This window comes from Anopheles marshallii (assembly GCF_943734725.1).
Source record: "Anopheles marshallii chromosome X unlocalized genomic scaffold, idAnoMarsDA_429_01 X_unloc_1, whole genome shotgun sequence".
Taxonomy (NCBI): Eukaryota; Metazoa; Arthropoda; class Insecta; order Diptera; family Culicidae; genus Anopheles; species Anopheles marshallii.
The window spans coordinates 1,426,619-1,440,650 of NW_026525668.1; the positions used below are offsets into that span (position 1 = coordinate 1,426,619).

The 14,032-nt window shown below is 60.1% G+C and overlaps 2 protein-coding genes across 2 annotated transcripts; both read left to right on the forward strand.

The window, feature by feature from the left end:
* The first annotated feature begins 2,849 nt into the window (after positions 1 to 2,849).
* Positions 2,850 to 3,302, forward strand: LOC128716765 (uncharacterized). Its single transcript, XM_053811373.1, has one exon. The coding sequence runs from the start codon at positions 2,850 to 2,852 to the stop codon at positions 3,300 to 3,302; it is 453 nt and encodes a 150-aa protein (XP_053667348.1).
* Positions 3,303 to 8,591: 5,289 nt separating this feature from the next.
* Positions 8,592 to 9,047, forward strand: LOC128716766 (uncharacterized). The gene has a single exon (XM_053811374.1). It carries the CDS (start codon positions 8,592 to 8,594, stop codon positions 9,045 to 9,047), a length of 456 nt encoding a protein of 151 aa, XP_053667349.1.
* The last annotated feature ends 4,985 nt before the right edge of the window (positions 9,048 to 14,032 follow it).

Sequence of the window (14,032 nt, forward strand, 5' to 3'; positions counted from 1 at the left end):
CCGACTCTGTGGAACGCCATGTACGACGGCGTGCTTCGGCTGGCGCTACCCGAGGGCGCCGAAGTGATCGGCTTCGCGGACGACGTCATGGTGCTGGCGAGTGGGACGACACCGGAGTCGGCGACGCGATTAGCAGAGACGGCAAAGGCGATGGTCAGTTCGTGGATGGCACAACACCACCTGGAGCTTGCTCCGGCCAAGACCGAGCTGGTCATCGTGTCAACTATGAGGCGAGACAGCACCCGTGTCCCGGTGAACATCAACGGAGTGGAGAAGATGCCGACCCGCACGTTGAAGTATCTAGGGGTCGTCCTCGAGGACCACCTGTCGTGGAAGCCACACGTCGAGCAGGCCACGACGAAAGCGCTCCGTGTGGCACAGGGAATCTCCCGGCTGCTCCGCAACCATGGCGGGCCAAAGTGCGCGAAGCGGCGGCTACTCGCATCGGTGGTGGACTCCACTCTCCGCACTGCTGTGCCGATTTGGCACGAGGCTGTCCGGCTCCAGGCGTGTCGCAGGCAGCTGAACCGCGTACAGGGACTCTACGCACGGTCAGTTGCCCGCACCTTCGTCACGGTGCGGTACGAGGTGGCAACGGTCCTTTCCAGTGTCATCCCTATAGTGTTGCAGGTGACGGAAGACGCTCGCTGTTACCAGCGGCACCGGACGACGGGAGCAAGCTTACGCGAACTGCGCACCGAGGAGCGGATGAGCACGATTGTCGAGTGGCAGCGGCAGTGGAATCAGCTGGAACCGGAAAGCCGCTACACCCGATGGACGCACCGGATCATCCCGGACTTGGCGGCATGCAAGAACCGGCGACACGGAGAGATGACATTTCATCTCGCACAGATTCTCTCCGGCCATGGGTTCTTTCACGAGTACCTGCGCGTGAAGCATCTGGTACCATCCGCCGAGGTGCCCAGGAGTCCCGGAGACGGCCGAACACGCATTCTTCGGCTGTCCGAGGTTCGCGGACGTCCGGCACGAATTGCTTGGCGAGGACGATGCAGCTGCTGTGACGCCTGACAACCTCGTGGCGTTCATGCTAAGCAGCCCAGCAAGATGGAGCAACGTTTGCGAGGGGGCACGGATCATCACCACGGAGCTGCAGCAGGACTGGTACATCGAACGTGCCACCAGCCGAGATGGTTGCTGCAGCGCAGACCATCGACGATGCCCACAACACTACGCTGGCAGAACGAAACGAGAGACGCAACGAGGCCCGCAGGCAACGAACGCGTGAACGACAGGCGACAAGGCCACCTCCCATGCACCCGGATGGGCGCCCGTACACGGAGGAAGAGTTGGCCGAGCGAAAGCAAAGGTTGGAGCAGACGCGGGACAGGGTACGCAGATACCGGGCCCGTCGGAAGGTGGAAAGTGGCGAGGCGGTGGACTGCCGCGACTATCTTTAGGCCCTGTTCAGCGTTGGGGCGTTCGGGGAAACGGAAGAAGAAAGCGGCTAGGGGACACGACTGTCCATTAGGGACGAAATGTCGCAGCCTACAGGCCAAAATCAGGCGACAAGGCACGATTGCCTAGCTAGATGAGGCACGTTTAGGGACGAAATGTCGCAGCCTACAGGCCAAAAAAACATGCGACAAGGCACGATTGCCTAGTTGAATGAGGCACGTTTGCCGAAAAATATGTAACGGGCAATGGGAGCCCTTTTTCGCCAATCCCTCGCGGGTAAGCGTAAAAGGGCGGGGGTTTTAACGAAATAAAACCAACTTTTAAAAAGCCAGTTATCCCTGGGGTGTGTGACAGCTGTCAGTTGAACAGACTAGACGTGCAAGTGCGACGCTTCGTATTTTTGGCGAAAATACCCGTGCAAAATATTGTAAAACGGTTTAAAATAGTGATACAGTGCATTATAACAACATCTACCATCATTTCGTTGAAAACCGAAAGGAAATCGGACGTGTTTTGATGCAAAAAGGCGACAAAAACACTCCCCCATACATTTTGTATGGGGAAGTAAAGACGGCTGGGAAAGACATTAAATGCGTATAAAATCCCAGCAAAGTGTATTAATATTGTGAAAGACAGCATCCACAATCGATACAAGGCGCGGGAGATCGGTTCCGATCATTAAAAGTGTTAAAAAGTGCGAAATAAAAGTGCGCAAAATCGGCGTCAGGTGTGTCGTCGCGTGTATCTGTGCGCGACCGAAGCGCGGTCTTACCCTGTGACGTCACACGTCATTCTGACGTCACAGGGTTTGCATGGGCCCAGGTGCTGAAAAACGAACAACGAACGTCTAAAAAAGCCACAGACAGTATTAAAACGATATTTCCGGCCCTGTAGAACAGTTTCCCGGACGAAAAGCAAATATATCACAGTATAACTACAAATAAATAGGCTGGCCTTCCGAGGGCCATGGAAAGAAATCTAAGGGGGTGAACACTCTCGGTGGACGAGCCGAACGCTGCCACCAAGGGCAAACCGACCATGAAAAGGCTCTCGGTACCGCTAACACCGGTGGTGGAGGGTGTAGTAGCGAGCGGAACCAACAACAAGTATGCGGCCAGGCTGGTGACTGGCAGTGGAGGCTCGCCGTCGAGCGAACTACGACGTCTCATCAATGAGGCGAAGCTAGATAACGAGACGCTGCTGACGGTGGTCAAGAAGCTGGAGAAGTAGATATCGCTCCTGCGGGCCCAGCTGGAGACGGCAGCCGAGCAGGCTCGGCAGGACCTGCGGGAGGCACGCCTCGAGGCGCGACAGCGGGAGGAGCGGCTGATCGCCGACAACCAGCAGCTTCGCGAAGAGCTGCGCAAGGAGCAAGAGATGCTGACGACGCTGGTGGCGCAATCCATCGGCCAAAGTCAGCCCGTTGCGCAGCCATGCAGCAGGGCACTCAGCAGCAGCGTTGGCATCAGCAGGACGCGGTGGCGGCTACGAGCCAACCACCTCAGGCCACGGAAGGCGGCTCCTGGGTCGAAGTGTTGCGACGTAAGCCGCCACGTCAGCAGGTGACCGAGCAACAGCGGCAGGAACAGTGGCCGCAGCTCCCGCAACGGCAGCATGCGCAGTGGCAACAGCCGCATGGACAACAGCCGCAACGACCCCAGCTGCAACGGCCACAGGCGCAGCAGCAAGCAGCCGCTAGCACGGTAGCTAAGCAGTCGGGAGGACAGCAGCGTCAACGCAAGCCCAAGCCGTACGCCATCGAAATTGCTCCGGCGGAGGGTCAGAGCTGGGATGAAATGTACCAGCTGGTGCGAGCAGCTCCGGAGCTGCAAAAGTACAATGACCAGCTGGGGGTTGGTGTCGGACCACGCGATCGAGGCTGGTAATGAACATCGAAAAGGAGGCGGACACGGCCGCAATTTTGAAATGCGTCCAGGAGGTATGTGGACGCACTGAACAGCCAATTGTCGCGAGACTGGTTACGCCAATGGTGGAGGTCCGGGTCGACACGATCGACCCTTTAGCGGAACAGAAGGACGTGGCGATGGCTCTTACCAACATCGCGCAGATGCCCGTGGAGGAGTCCGCCGTTCAACTCCGGAAGATGTGGAACGGAACGAAGGTGGCCTTCGTTCGTGTCCCGGAGAAGGCGGCGGAGCGGCTGACGGAGCGACACATCATCATCAAGTACACATCGTGCCTTGTGCGAATGGCACAGACATCGCGGCAACCACGGTGTTTCCGCTGCCTGGAGCTCGGGCATCTGCGAGCCAGCTGCCGGAGCGAAGCGGACCGGTCAACAGCATGCATCCGATGCGGTCAGCCGAACCATCTGGCGAGGGATTGCACTGCGGAGGTGTGCTGCGCGATATGCAAGGGACAACACCGGGTGGGCCATCCGTCGTGCCCAGGGAAATAAAGGTGCTGCAAATAAACATCGGGCGCAGCCGGGCAGCCCAGGACTTGATGCTGCAGACGGCTCGTGAGCTCGAGTTTCAGGTGGTGCTCGCCTGTGAGCTGTATCGGCCACCTCGTGACGATCCGCGGTGGGCCATCGATGTGGAGCAGAACGTGGCGATCATCGCAACAGGTGCGTATCCTATACAACGTCTTTGGGGGAGCGTCGTTCCGGGACTTGTGGTGGCCACCATAGCGGCAGTCACGTTTGCCAGCTGTTACGTGTCTCCCAGCAGCGGTCTTGAAGACTTTGAAAGCTTCCTCGGTGCGGTGGAGGTGTCGCTGGTCGGACACATAACATCGGTCCTGGCCGGGGACTTCAACGCCTGGAACGAGGAGTGGGGGAGCGCGCGCACCACTCGGAAGGGGCAGGAGCTTCTGAGCGTAGTGGAGCAGTTGGGGGGCTGAATACGCTGAACTGCGGCAACGTGCCCACGTTTAAGGGCAACGGGGTTGCGCGGGAAAGCGTCATTGACGTTTCCTTTGCCAGCCAATCCATCGTGCGGCCGGACTCATGGCGCGTGCTCTACCGCTTCTCCGGTAGCGACCAAGCCTACGTCGAGTTTCAGGTGGACGTTCCAGGGCAACGTTCTACGCGACGAGGTCAGCAGCAGCAGCGAAGCCGAGCAGCAGCCAACGACGGGACAGCCAGGCACGCCGGGATACGGTGGAAGACGGCGCAAATTGACAGCAAGTGCTTCGACATCGCCCTGACACACGGTCGCTTCGGACAGGTCGACACTCCGGAGGGGCTGATCGGCGGACTGATCCAGGCGTGCGATGAGACCATGCAGAGAGTGCACGGGGCTACTTTCCACCGCAAGCCCCAGGTGTACTGGTGGTCCCCGGAGATCGAGCGCCTGAGGGAGGAGTGTGGAGCAGCGGAGGCCGCCCATCGCAGGGCTCAACCGTCGGAGCGTGCGGTGACGTCGGCCAGGTTGCAGGACTGCCGTCGTTTGCTGCAGGCCGGCATCCAGAGCAGCAAAGAGAGCAGCATGCAAGAGCTGATCGACGGTGTTGAGGCCGAGGTCTTTGGACTCGGCTACAAGGTCGTGCGAGCGAAGCTGCGCAACAGGGCACTACCGGAAACGGACCGCGCCGTACTTGACCCGATCGTCGAAGCCCTGTTTCCGGAGCATCCAGCGTTCGAGTGGTCGGACATCGGCGCGTGCAGCGCCTCACACGAGGTTCTGAGGCCGGTCACGACCTCGGAGATCCTGTCGCTGGCCGAGCGGATGGCGTCCTCCAAGGCGCCAGGGTTGGATGGCATTCCGAACGCTGCAGTGAAGGCGGCGATGAGGAAGCACCCGGAGGTCTTCGTGAAGATTTACAACCAGCTGCTGGAGCGAGGTGAGTTTCCTGCGGCGTGGAAGGAAGCTCGTCTAGTACTGATCGCGAAGTCGGGTAAGCCGCCGGGCGAACCGTCGTCGTACCGCCCGCTGCTCATGCTGGGAGCAGTCGCCAAGGGGTTCGAACGGCTGATCCTAGATCGGCTGAACGACCACTTGGAGGACAGCGACGCTCCTCGCCTGTCGCCAAGGCAGTATGGGTTCCGGCGCGGTCGTTCCACGATACAGGCTATTGACCGGGTGATCGAGCGGGGAAAATCGCGAGGACGTTCCATTGCACCAACCAGCGGGATCCTCGATGTCTGGTGGTGGCGGCACTGGACGTCAGGAACGCTTTCAACTCCGCCAGTTGGGAGGCGATTGCGGCTGCCCTGCAGAAGCTGCATGTTCCTGTAGCCCTCCAGAGAATCCTGCGCAGCTATTTCTCTGAGAGGAGGTTGGTGTATGAGACCAGCGAGGGACCAGTGCGGCGTACGGTCACGGCGGGCGTTCCACAGGGCTCAATCCTGGGCCCGACTCTGTGGAACGCCATGTACGACGGCGTGCTTCGGCTGGCGCTACCCGAGGGCGCCGAAGTGATCGGCTTCGCGGACGACGTCGTGGTGCTGGCGAGTGGGACGACACCGAAGTCGGCGACGCGATTAGCAGAGACGGCAAAGGCGATGGTCAGTTCGTGGATGGCACAACACCACCTGGAGCTTGCTCCGGCCAAGACCGAGCTGGTCATCGTGTCAACTATGAGGCGAGACAGCACCCGTGTCCCGGTGAACATCAACGGAGTGGAGAAGATGCCGACCCGCACGTTGAAGTATCTAGGGGTCGTCCTCGAGGACCACCTGTCGTGGAAGCCACACGTCGAGCAGGCCACGACGAAAGCGCTCCGTGTGGCACAGGGAATCTCCCGGCTGCTCCGCAACCATGGCGGGCCAAAGTGCGCGAAGCGGCGGCTACTCGCATCGGTGGTGGACTCCACTCTCCGCACTGCTGCGCCGATTTGGCACGAGGCTGTCCGGCTCCAGGCGTGTCGCAGGCAGCTGAACCGCGTACAGGGACTCTACGCACGGTCAGTTGCCCGCACCTTCGTCACGGTGCGGTACGAGGTGGCAACGGTCCTTTCCAGTGTCATCCCTATAGTGTTGCAGGTGACGGAAGACGCTCGCTGTTACCAGCGGCACCGGACGACGGGAGCAAGCTTACGCGAACTGCGCACCGAGGAGCGGATGAGCACGATTGTCGAGTGGCAGCGGCAGTGGAATCAGCTGGAACCGGAAAGCCGCTACACCCGATGGACGCACCGGATCATCCCGGACTTGGCGGCATGCAAGAACCGGCGACACGGAGAGATGACATTTCATCTCGCACAGATTCTCTCCGGCCATGGGTTCTTTCACGAGTACCTGCGCGTGAAGCATCTGGTACCATCCGCCGAGGTGCCCAGGAGTCCCGGAGACGGCCGAACACGCATTCTTCGGCTGTCCGAGGTTCGCGGACGTCCGGCACGAATTGCTTGGCGAGGACGATGCAGCTGCTGTGACGCCTGACAACCTCGTGGCGTTCATGCTAAGCAGCCCAGCAAGATGGAGCAACGTTTGCGAGGGGGCACGGATCATCACCACGGAGCTGCAGCAGGACTGGTACATCGAACGTGCCACCAGCGCCAGTGCCGAGATGGTTGCTGCAGCGCAGACCATCGACGATGCCCACAACACTACGCTGGCAGAACGAAACGAGAGACGCAACGAGGCCCGCAGGCAACGAACGCGTGAACGACAGGCGACAAGGCCACCTCCCATGCACCCGGATGGGCGCCCGTACACGGAGGAAGAGTTGGCCGAGCGAAAGCAAAGGTTGGAGCAGACGCGGGACAGGGTACGCAGATACCGGGCCCGTCGGAAGGTGGAAAGTGGCGAGGCGGTGGACTGCCGCGACTATCTTTAGGCCCTGTTCAGCGTTGGGGCGTTCGGGGAAACGGAAGAAGAAAGCGGCTAGGGGACACGACTGTCCATTAGGGACGAAATGTCGCAGCCTACAGGCCAAAATCAGGCGACAAGGCACGATTGTCTAGCTAGATGAGGCACGTTTAGGGACGAAATGTCGCAGCCTACAGGCCAAAAAAACATGCGACAAGGCACGATTACCTAGTTGAATGAGGCACGTTTGCCGAAAAATATGTAACGGGCAATGGGAGCCCTTTTTCGCCAATCCCTCGCGGGTAAGCGTAAAAGGGCGGGGGTTTTAACGAAATAAAACCAACTTTTAAAAAGCCAGTTATCCCTGGGGTGTGTGACAGCTGTCAGTTGAACAAACTAGACGTGCAAGTGCGACGCTTCGTATTTTTGGCGAAAATACCCGTGCAAAATATTGTTAAACGGTTTAAAATAGTGATACAGTGCATTATAACAACATCTACCATCATTTCGTTGAAAACCGAAAGGAAATCGGACGTGTTTTGATGCAAAAAGGCGACAAAAACACTCCCCCATACATTTTGTATGGGGAAGTAAAGACGGCTGGGAAAGACATTAAATGCGTATAAAATCCCAGCAAAGTGTATTAATATTGTGAAAGACAGCATCCACAATCGATACAAGGCGCAGGACATCGGTTCCAATCATTAAAAGTGTTAAAAAGTGCGAAATAAAAGTGCGCAAAATCGGCGTCAGGTGTGTCGTCGCGTGTATCTGTGCGCGACCGAAGCGCGGTCTTACCCTGTGACGTCACACGTCATTCTGACGTCACAGGGTTTGCATGGGCCCAGGTGCTGAAAAACGAACAACGAACGTCTAAAAAAGCCACAGACAGTATTAAAACGATAGTTCCGGCCCTGTAGAACAGTTTCCCGGACGAAAAGCAAATATATCACAGTATAACTACAAATAAATAGGCTGGCCTTCCGAGGGCCATGGAAAGAAATCTAAGGGGGCGAACACTCTCGGTGGACGAGCCGAACGCTGCCACCAAGGGCAAACCGACCATGAAAAGGCTCTCGGTACCGCTAACACCGGTGGTGGAGGGTGTAGTAGCGAGCGGAACCAACAACAAGTATGCGGCCAGGCTGGTGACTGGCAGTGGAGGCTCGCCGTCGAGCGAACTACGACGTCTCATCAATGAGGCGAAGCTAGATAACGAGACGCTGCTGACGGTGGTCAAGAAGCTGGAGAAGTAGATATCGCTCCTGCGGGCCCAGCTGGAGACGGCAGCCGAGCAGGCTCGGCAGGACCTGCGGGAGGCACGCCTCGAGGCGCGACAGCGGGAGGAGCGGCTGATCGCCGACAACCAGCAGCTTCGCGAAGAGCTGCGCAAGGAGCGAGAGATGCTGACGACGCTGGTGGCGCAATCCATCGGCCAAAGTCAGCCCGTTGCGCAGCCATGCAGCAGGGCACTCAGCAGCAGCGTTGGCATCAGCAGGACGCGGTGGCGGCTACGAGCCAACCACCTCAGGCCACGGAAGGCGGCTCCTGGGTCGAAGTGTTGCGACGTAAGCCGCCACGTCAGCAGGTGACCGAGCAACAGCGGCAGGAACAGTGGCCGCAGCTCCCGCAACGGCAGCATGCGCAGTGGCAACAGCCGCATGGACAACAGCCGCAACGACCCCAGCTGCAACGGCCACAGGCGCAGCAGCAAGCAGCCGCTAGCACGGTAGCTAAGCAGTCGGGAGGACAGCAGCGTCAACGCAAGCCCAAGCCGTACGCCATCGAAATTGCTCCGGCGGAGGGTCAGAGCTGGGATGAAATGTACCAGCTGGTGCGAGCAGCTCCGGAGCTGCAAAAGTACAATGACCAGCTGGGGGTTGGTGTCAGACCACGCGATCGAGGCTGGTATTGAACATCGAAAAGGAGGCGGACACGGCCGCAATTTTGAAATGCGTCCAGGAGGTATGTGGACGCACTGAACAGCCAATTGTCGCGAGACTGGTTACGCCAATGGTGGAGGTCCGGGTCGACACGATCGACCCTTTAGCGGAACAGAAGGACGTGGCGATGGCTCTTACCAACATCGCGCAGATGCCCGTGGAGGAGTCCGCCGTTCAACTCCGGAAGATGTGGAACGGAACGAAGGTGGCCTTCGTTCGTGTCCCGGAGAAGGCGGCTCGTGAGCTCGAGTTTCAGGTGGTGCTCGCCTGTGAACTGTATCGGCCACCTCGTGACGATCCGCGGTGGGCCATCGATGTGGAGCAGAACGTGGCGATCATCGCAACAGGTGCGTATCCTATACAACGTCTTTGGGGGAGCGTCGTTCCGGGACTTGTGGTGGCCACCATAGCGGGAGTCACGTTTGCCAGCTGTTACGTGTCTCCCAGCAGCGGTCTTGAAGACTTTGAAAGCTTCCTCGGTGCGGTGGAGGTGTCGCTGGTCGGACACATAACATCGGTCCTGGCCGGGGACTTCAACGCCTGGAACGAGGAGTGGGGGAGCGCGCGCACCACTCGGAAGGGGCAGGAGCTTCTGAGCGTAGTGGAGCAGTTGGGGGGCTGAATACGCTGAACTGCGGCAACGTGCCCACGTTTAAGGGCAACGGGGTTGCGCGGGAAAGCGTCATTGACGTTTCCTTTCGCGTGCTCTACCGCTTCTCCGGTAGCGACCACGCCTACGTCGAGTTTCAGGTGGACGTTCCAGGGCAACGTTCCACGCGACGAGGTCAGCAGCAGCAGCGAAGCCGAGCAGCAGCCAACGACGGGACAGCCAGGCACGCCGGGATACGGTGGAAGACGGCGCAAATTGACAGCAAGTGCTTCGACATCGCCCTGACACACGGTCGCTTCGGACAGGTCGACACTCCGGAGGGGCTGATCGGCGGACTGACCCAGGCGTGCGATGAGACCATGCAGAGAGTGCACGGGGCTACTTTCCACCGCAAGCCCCAGGTGTACTGGTGGTCCCCGGAGATCGAGCGCCTGAGGGAGGAGTGTGGAGCAGCGGAGGCCGCCCATCGCAGGGCTCAACCGTCGGAGCGTGCGGTGACGTCGGCCAGGTTGCAGGACTGCCGTCGTTTGCTGCAGGCCGGCATCCAGAGCAGCAAAGAGAGCAGCATGCAAGAGCTGACCGACGGTGTTGAGGCCGAGGTCTTTGGACTCGGCTACAAGGTCGTGCGAGCGAAGCTGCGCAACAGGGCACTACCGGAAACGGACCGAGCCGTACTTGACCCGATCGTCGAAGCCCTGTTTCCGGAGCATCCAGCGTTCGAGTGGCCGGACATCGGCGCGTGCAGCGCCTCACACGAGGTTCTGAGGCCGGTCACGACCTCGGAGATCCTGTCGCTGGCCGAGCGGATGGCGTCCTCCAAGGCGCCAGGGTTGGATGGCATTCCGAACGCTGCAGTGAAGGCGGCGATGAGGAAGCACCCGGAGGTCTTCGTGAAGATTTACAACCAGCTGCTGGAGCGAGGTGAGTTTCCTGCGGCGTGGAAGGAAGCTCGTCTAGTACTGATCGCGAAGTCGGGTAAGCCGCCGGGCGAACCGTCGTCGTACCGCCCGCTGCTCATGCTGGGAGCAGTCGCCAAGGGGTTCGAACGGCTGATCCTAGATCGGCTGAACGACCACTTGGAGGACAGCGACGCTCCTCGCCTGTCGCCAAGGCAGTATGGGTTCCGGCGCGGTCGTTCCACGATACAGGCTATTGACCGGGTGATCGAGCGGGGAAAATCGCGAGGACGTTCCATTGCACCAACCAGCGGGATCCTCGATGTCTGGTGGTGGCGCCACTGGACGTCAGGAACGCTTTCAACTCCGCCAGTTGGGAGGCGATTGCGGCTGCCCTGCAGAAGCTGCATGTTCCTGTAGCCCTCCAGAGAATCCTGCGCAGCTATTTCTCTGAGAGGAGGTTGGTGTATGAGACCAGCGAGGGACCAGTGCGGCGTACGGTCACGGCGGGCGTTCCACAGGGCTCAATCCTGGGCCCGACTCTGTGGAACGCCATGTACGACGGCGTGCTTCGGCTGGCGCTACCCGAGGGCGCCGAAGTGATCGGCTTCGCGGACGACGTCGTGGTGCTGGCGAGTGGGACGACACCGGAGTCGGCGACGCGATTAGCAGAGACGGCAAAGGCGATGGTCAGCTCGTGGATGGCACAACACCACCTGGAGCTTGCTCCAGCCAAGACCGAGCTGGTCATCGTGTCAACTATGAGGCGAGACAGCACCCGTGTCCCGGTGAACATCAACGGAGTGGAGAAGATGCCGACCCGCACGTTGAAGTATCTAGGGGTCGTCCTCGAGGACCACCTGTCGTGGAAGCCACACGTCGAGCAGGCCACGACGAAAGCGCTCCGTGTGGCACAGGGAATCTCCCGGCTGCTCCGCAACCATGGCGGGCCAAAGTGCGCGAAGCGGCGGCTACTCGGATCGGTGGTGGACTCCACTCTCCGCACTCCGCAGCATGCATCCGATGCGGTCAGCCGAACCATCTGGCGAGGGATTGCACTGCGGAAGTGTGCTGCGCGATATGCAAGGGACAACACCGGGTGGGCCATCCGTCGTGCCCAGGGAAATAAAGGTGCTGCAAATAAACATCGGGCGCAGCCGGGCAGCCCAGGACTTGATGCTGCAGACGGCTCGTGAGCTCGAGTTTCAGGTGGTGCTCGCCTGTGAGCTGTATCGGCCACCTCGTGACGATCCGCGGTGGGCCATCGATGTGGAGCAGAACGTGGCGATCATCGCAACAGGTGCGTATCCTATACAACGTCTTTGGGGGAGCGTCGTTCCGGGACTTGTGGTGGCCACCATAGCGGGAGTCACGTTTGCCAGTTGTTACGTGTCTCCCAGCAGCGGTCTTGAAGACTTTGAAAGCTTCCTCGGTGCGGTGGAGGTGTCGCTGGTCGGACACATAACATCGGTCCTGGCCGGGGACTTCAACGCCTGGAACGAGGAGTGGGGGAGCGCGCGCACCACTCGGAAGGGGCAGGAGCTTCTGAGCGTAGTGGAGCAGTTGGGGGGCTGAATACGCTGAACTGCGGCAACGTGCCCACGTTTAAGGGCAACGGGGTTGCGCGGGAAAGCGTCATTGACGTTTCCTTTGCCAGCCAATCCATCGTGCGGCCGGACTCATGGTGCGTGCTCTACCGCTTCTCCGGTAGCGACCACGCCTACGTCGAGTTTCAGGTGGACGTTCCAGGGCAACGTTCCACGCGACGAGGTCAGCAGCAGCAGCGAAGCCGAGCAGCAGCCAACGACGGGACAGCCAGGCACGCCGGGATACGGTGGAAGACGGCGCAAATTGACAGCAAGTGCTTCGACATCGCCCTGACACACGGTCGCTTCGGACAGGTCGACACTCCGGAGGGGCTGATCGGCGGACTGACCCAGGCGTGCGATGAGACCATGCAGAGAGTGCACGGGGCTACTTTCCACCGCAAGCCCCAGGTGTACTGGTGGTCCCCGGAGATCGAGCGCCTGAGGGAGGAGTGTGGAGCAGCGGAGGCCGCCCATCGCAGGGCTCAACCGTCGGAGCGTGCGGTGACGTCGGCCAGGTTGCAGGACTGCCGTCGTTTGCTGCAGGCCGGCATCCAGAGCAGCAAATAGAGCAGCATGCAAGAGCTGACCGACGGTGTTGAGGCCGAGGTCTTTGGACTCGGCTACAAGGTCGTGCGAGCGAAGCTGCGCAACAGGGCACTACCGGAAACGGACCGAGCCGTACTTGACCCGATCGTCGAAGCCCTGTTTCCGGAGCATCCAGCGTTCGAGTGGCCGGACATCGGCGCGTCCAGCGCCTCACACGAGGTTCTGAGGCCGGTCACGACCTCGGAGATCCTGTCGCTGGCCGAGCGGATGGCGTCCTCCAAGGCGCCAGGGTTGGATGGCATTCCGAACGCTGCAGTGAAGGCGGCGATGAGGAAGCACCCGGAGGTCTTCGTGAAGATTTACAACCAGCTGCTGGAGCGAGGTGAGTTTCCTGCGACGTGGAAGGAAGCTCGTCTAGTACTGATCGCGAAGTCGGGTAAGCCGCCGGGCGAACCGTCATCGTACCGCCCGCTGCTCATGCTGGTAGCAGTCGCCAAGGGGTTCGAACGGCTGATCCTAGATCGGCTGAACGACCACTTGGAGGACAGCGACGCTCCTCGCCTGTCGCCAAGGCAGTATGGGTTCCGGCGCGGTCGTTCCACGATACAGGCTATTGACCGGGTGATCGAGCGGGGAAAATCGCGAGGACGTTCCATTGCACCAACCAGCGGGATCCTCGATGTCTGGTGGTGGCGGCACTGGACGTCAGGAACGCTTTCAACTCCGCCAGTTGGGAGGCGATTGCGGCTGCCCTGCAGAAGCTGCATGTTCCTGTAGCCTTCCAGAGAATCCTGCGCAGCTATTTCTCTGAGAGGAGGTTGGTGTATGAGACCAGCGAGGGACCAGTGCGGCGTACGGTCACGGCGGGCGTTCCACAGGGCTCAATCCTGGGCCCGACTTTGTGGAACGCCATGTACGACGGCGTGCTTCGGCTGGCGCTACCCGAGGGCGCCGAAGTGATCGGCTTCGCGGACGACGTCGTGGTGCTGGCGAGTGGGACGACACCGGAGTCGGCGACGCGATTAGCAGAGACGGCAAAGGCGATGGTCAGTTCGTGGATGGCACAACACCACCTGGAGCTTGCTCCGGCCAAGACCGAGCTGGTCATCGTGTCAACTATGAGGCGAGACAGCACCCGTGTCCCGGTGAACATCAACGGAGTGGAGAAGATGCCGACCCGCACGTTGAAGTATCTAGGGGTCGTCCTCGAGGACCACCTGTCGTGGAAGCCACACGTCGAGCAGGCCACGACGAAAGCGCTCCGTGTGGCACAGGGAATCTCCCGGCTGCTCCGCAACCATGGCGGGCCAAAGTGC

Coding starts and splice junctions, on each gene's coding strand:
- LOC128716766 (XM_053811374.1), top strand. CDS start 8,592: ATGCAGCAGGGCACTCAGCAGCAGCGTTGGCATCAGCAGGACGCGGTG.
- LOC128716765 (XM_053811373.1), top strand. CDS start 2,850: ATGCAGCAGGGCACTCAGCAGCAGCGTTGGCATCAGCAGGACGCGGTG.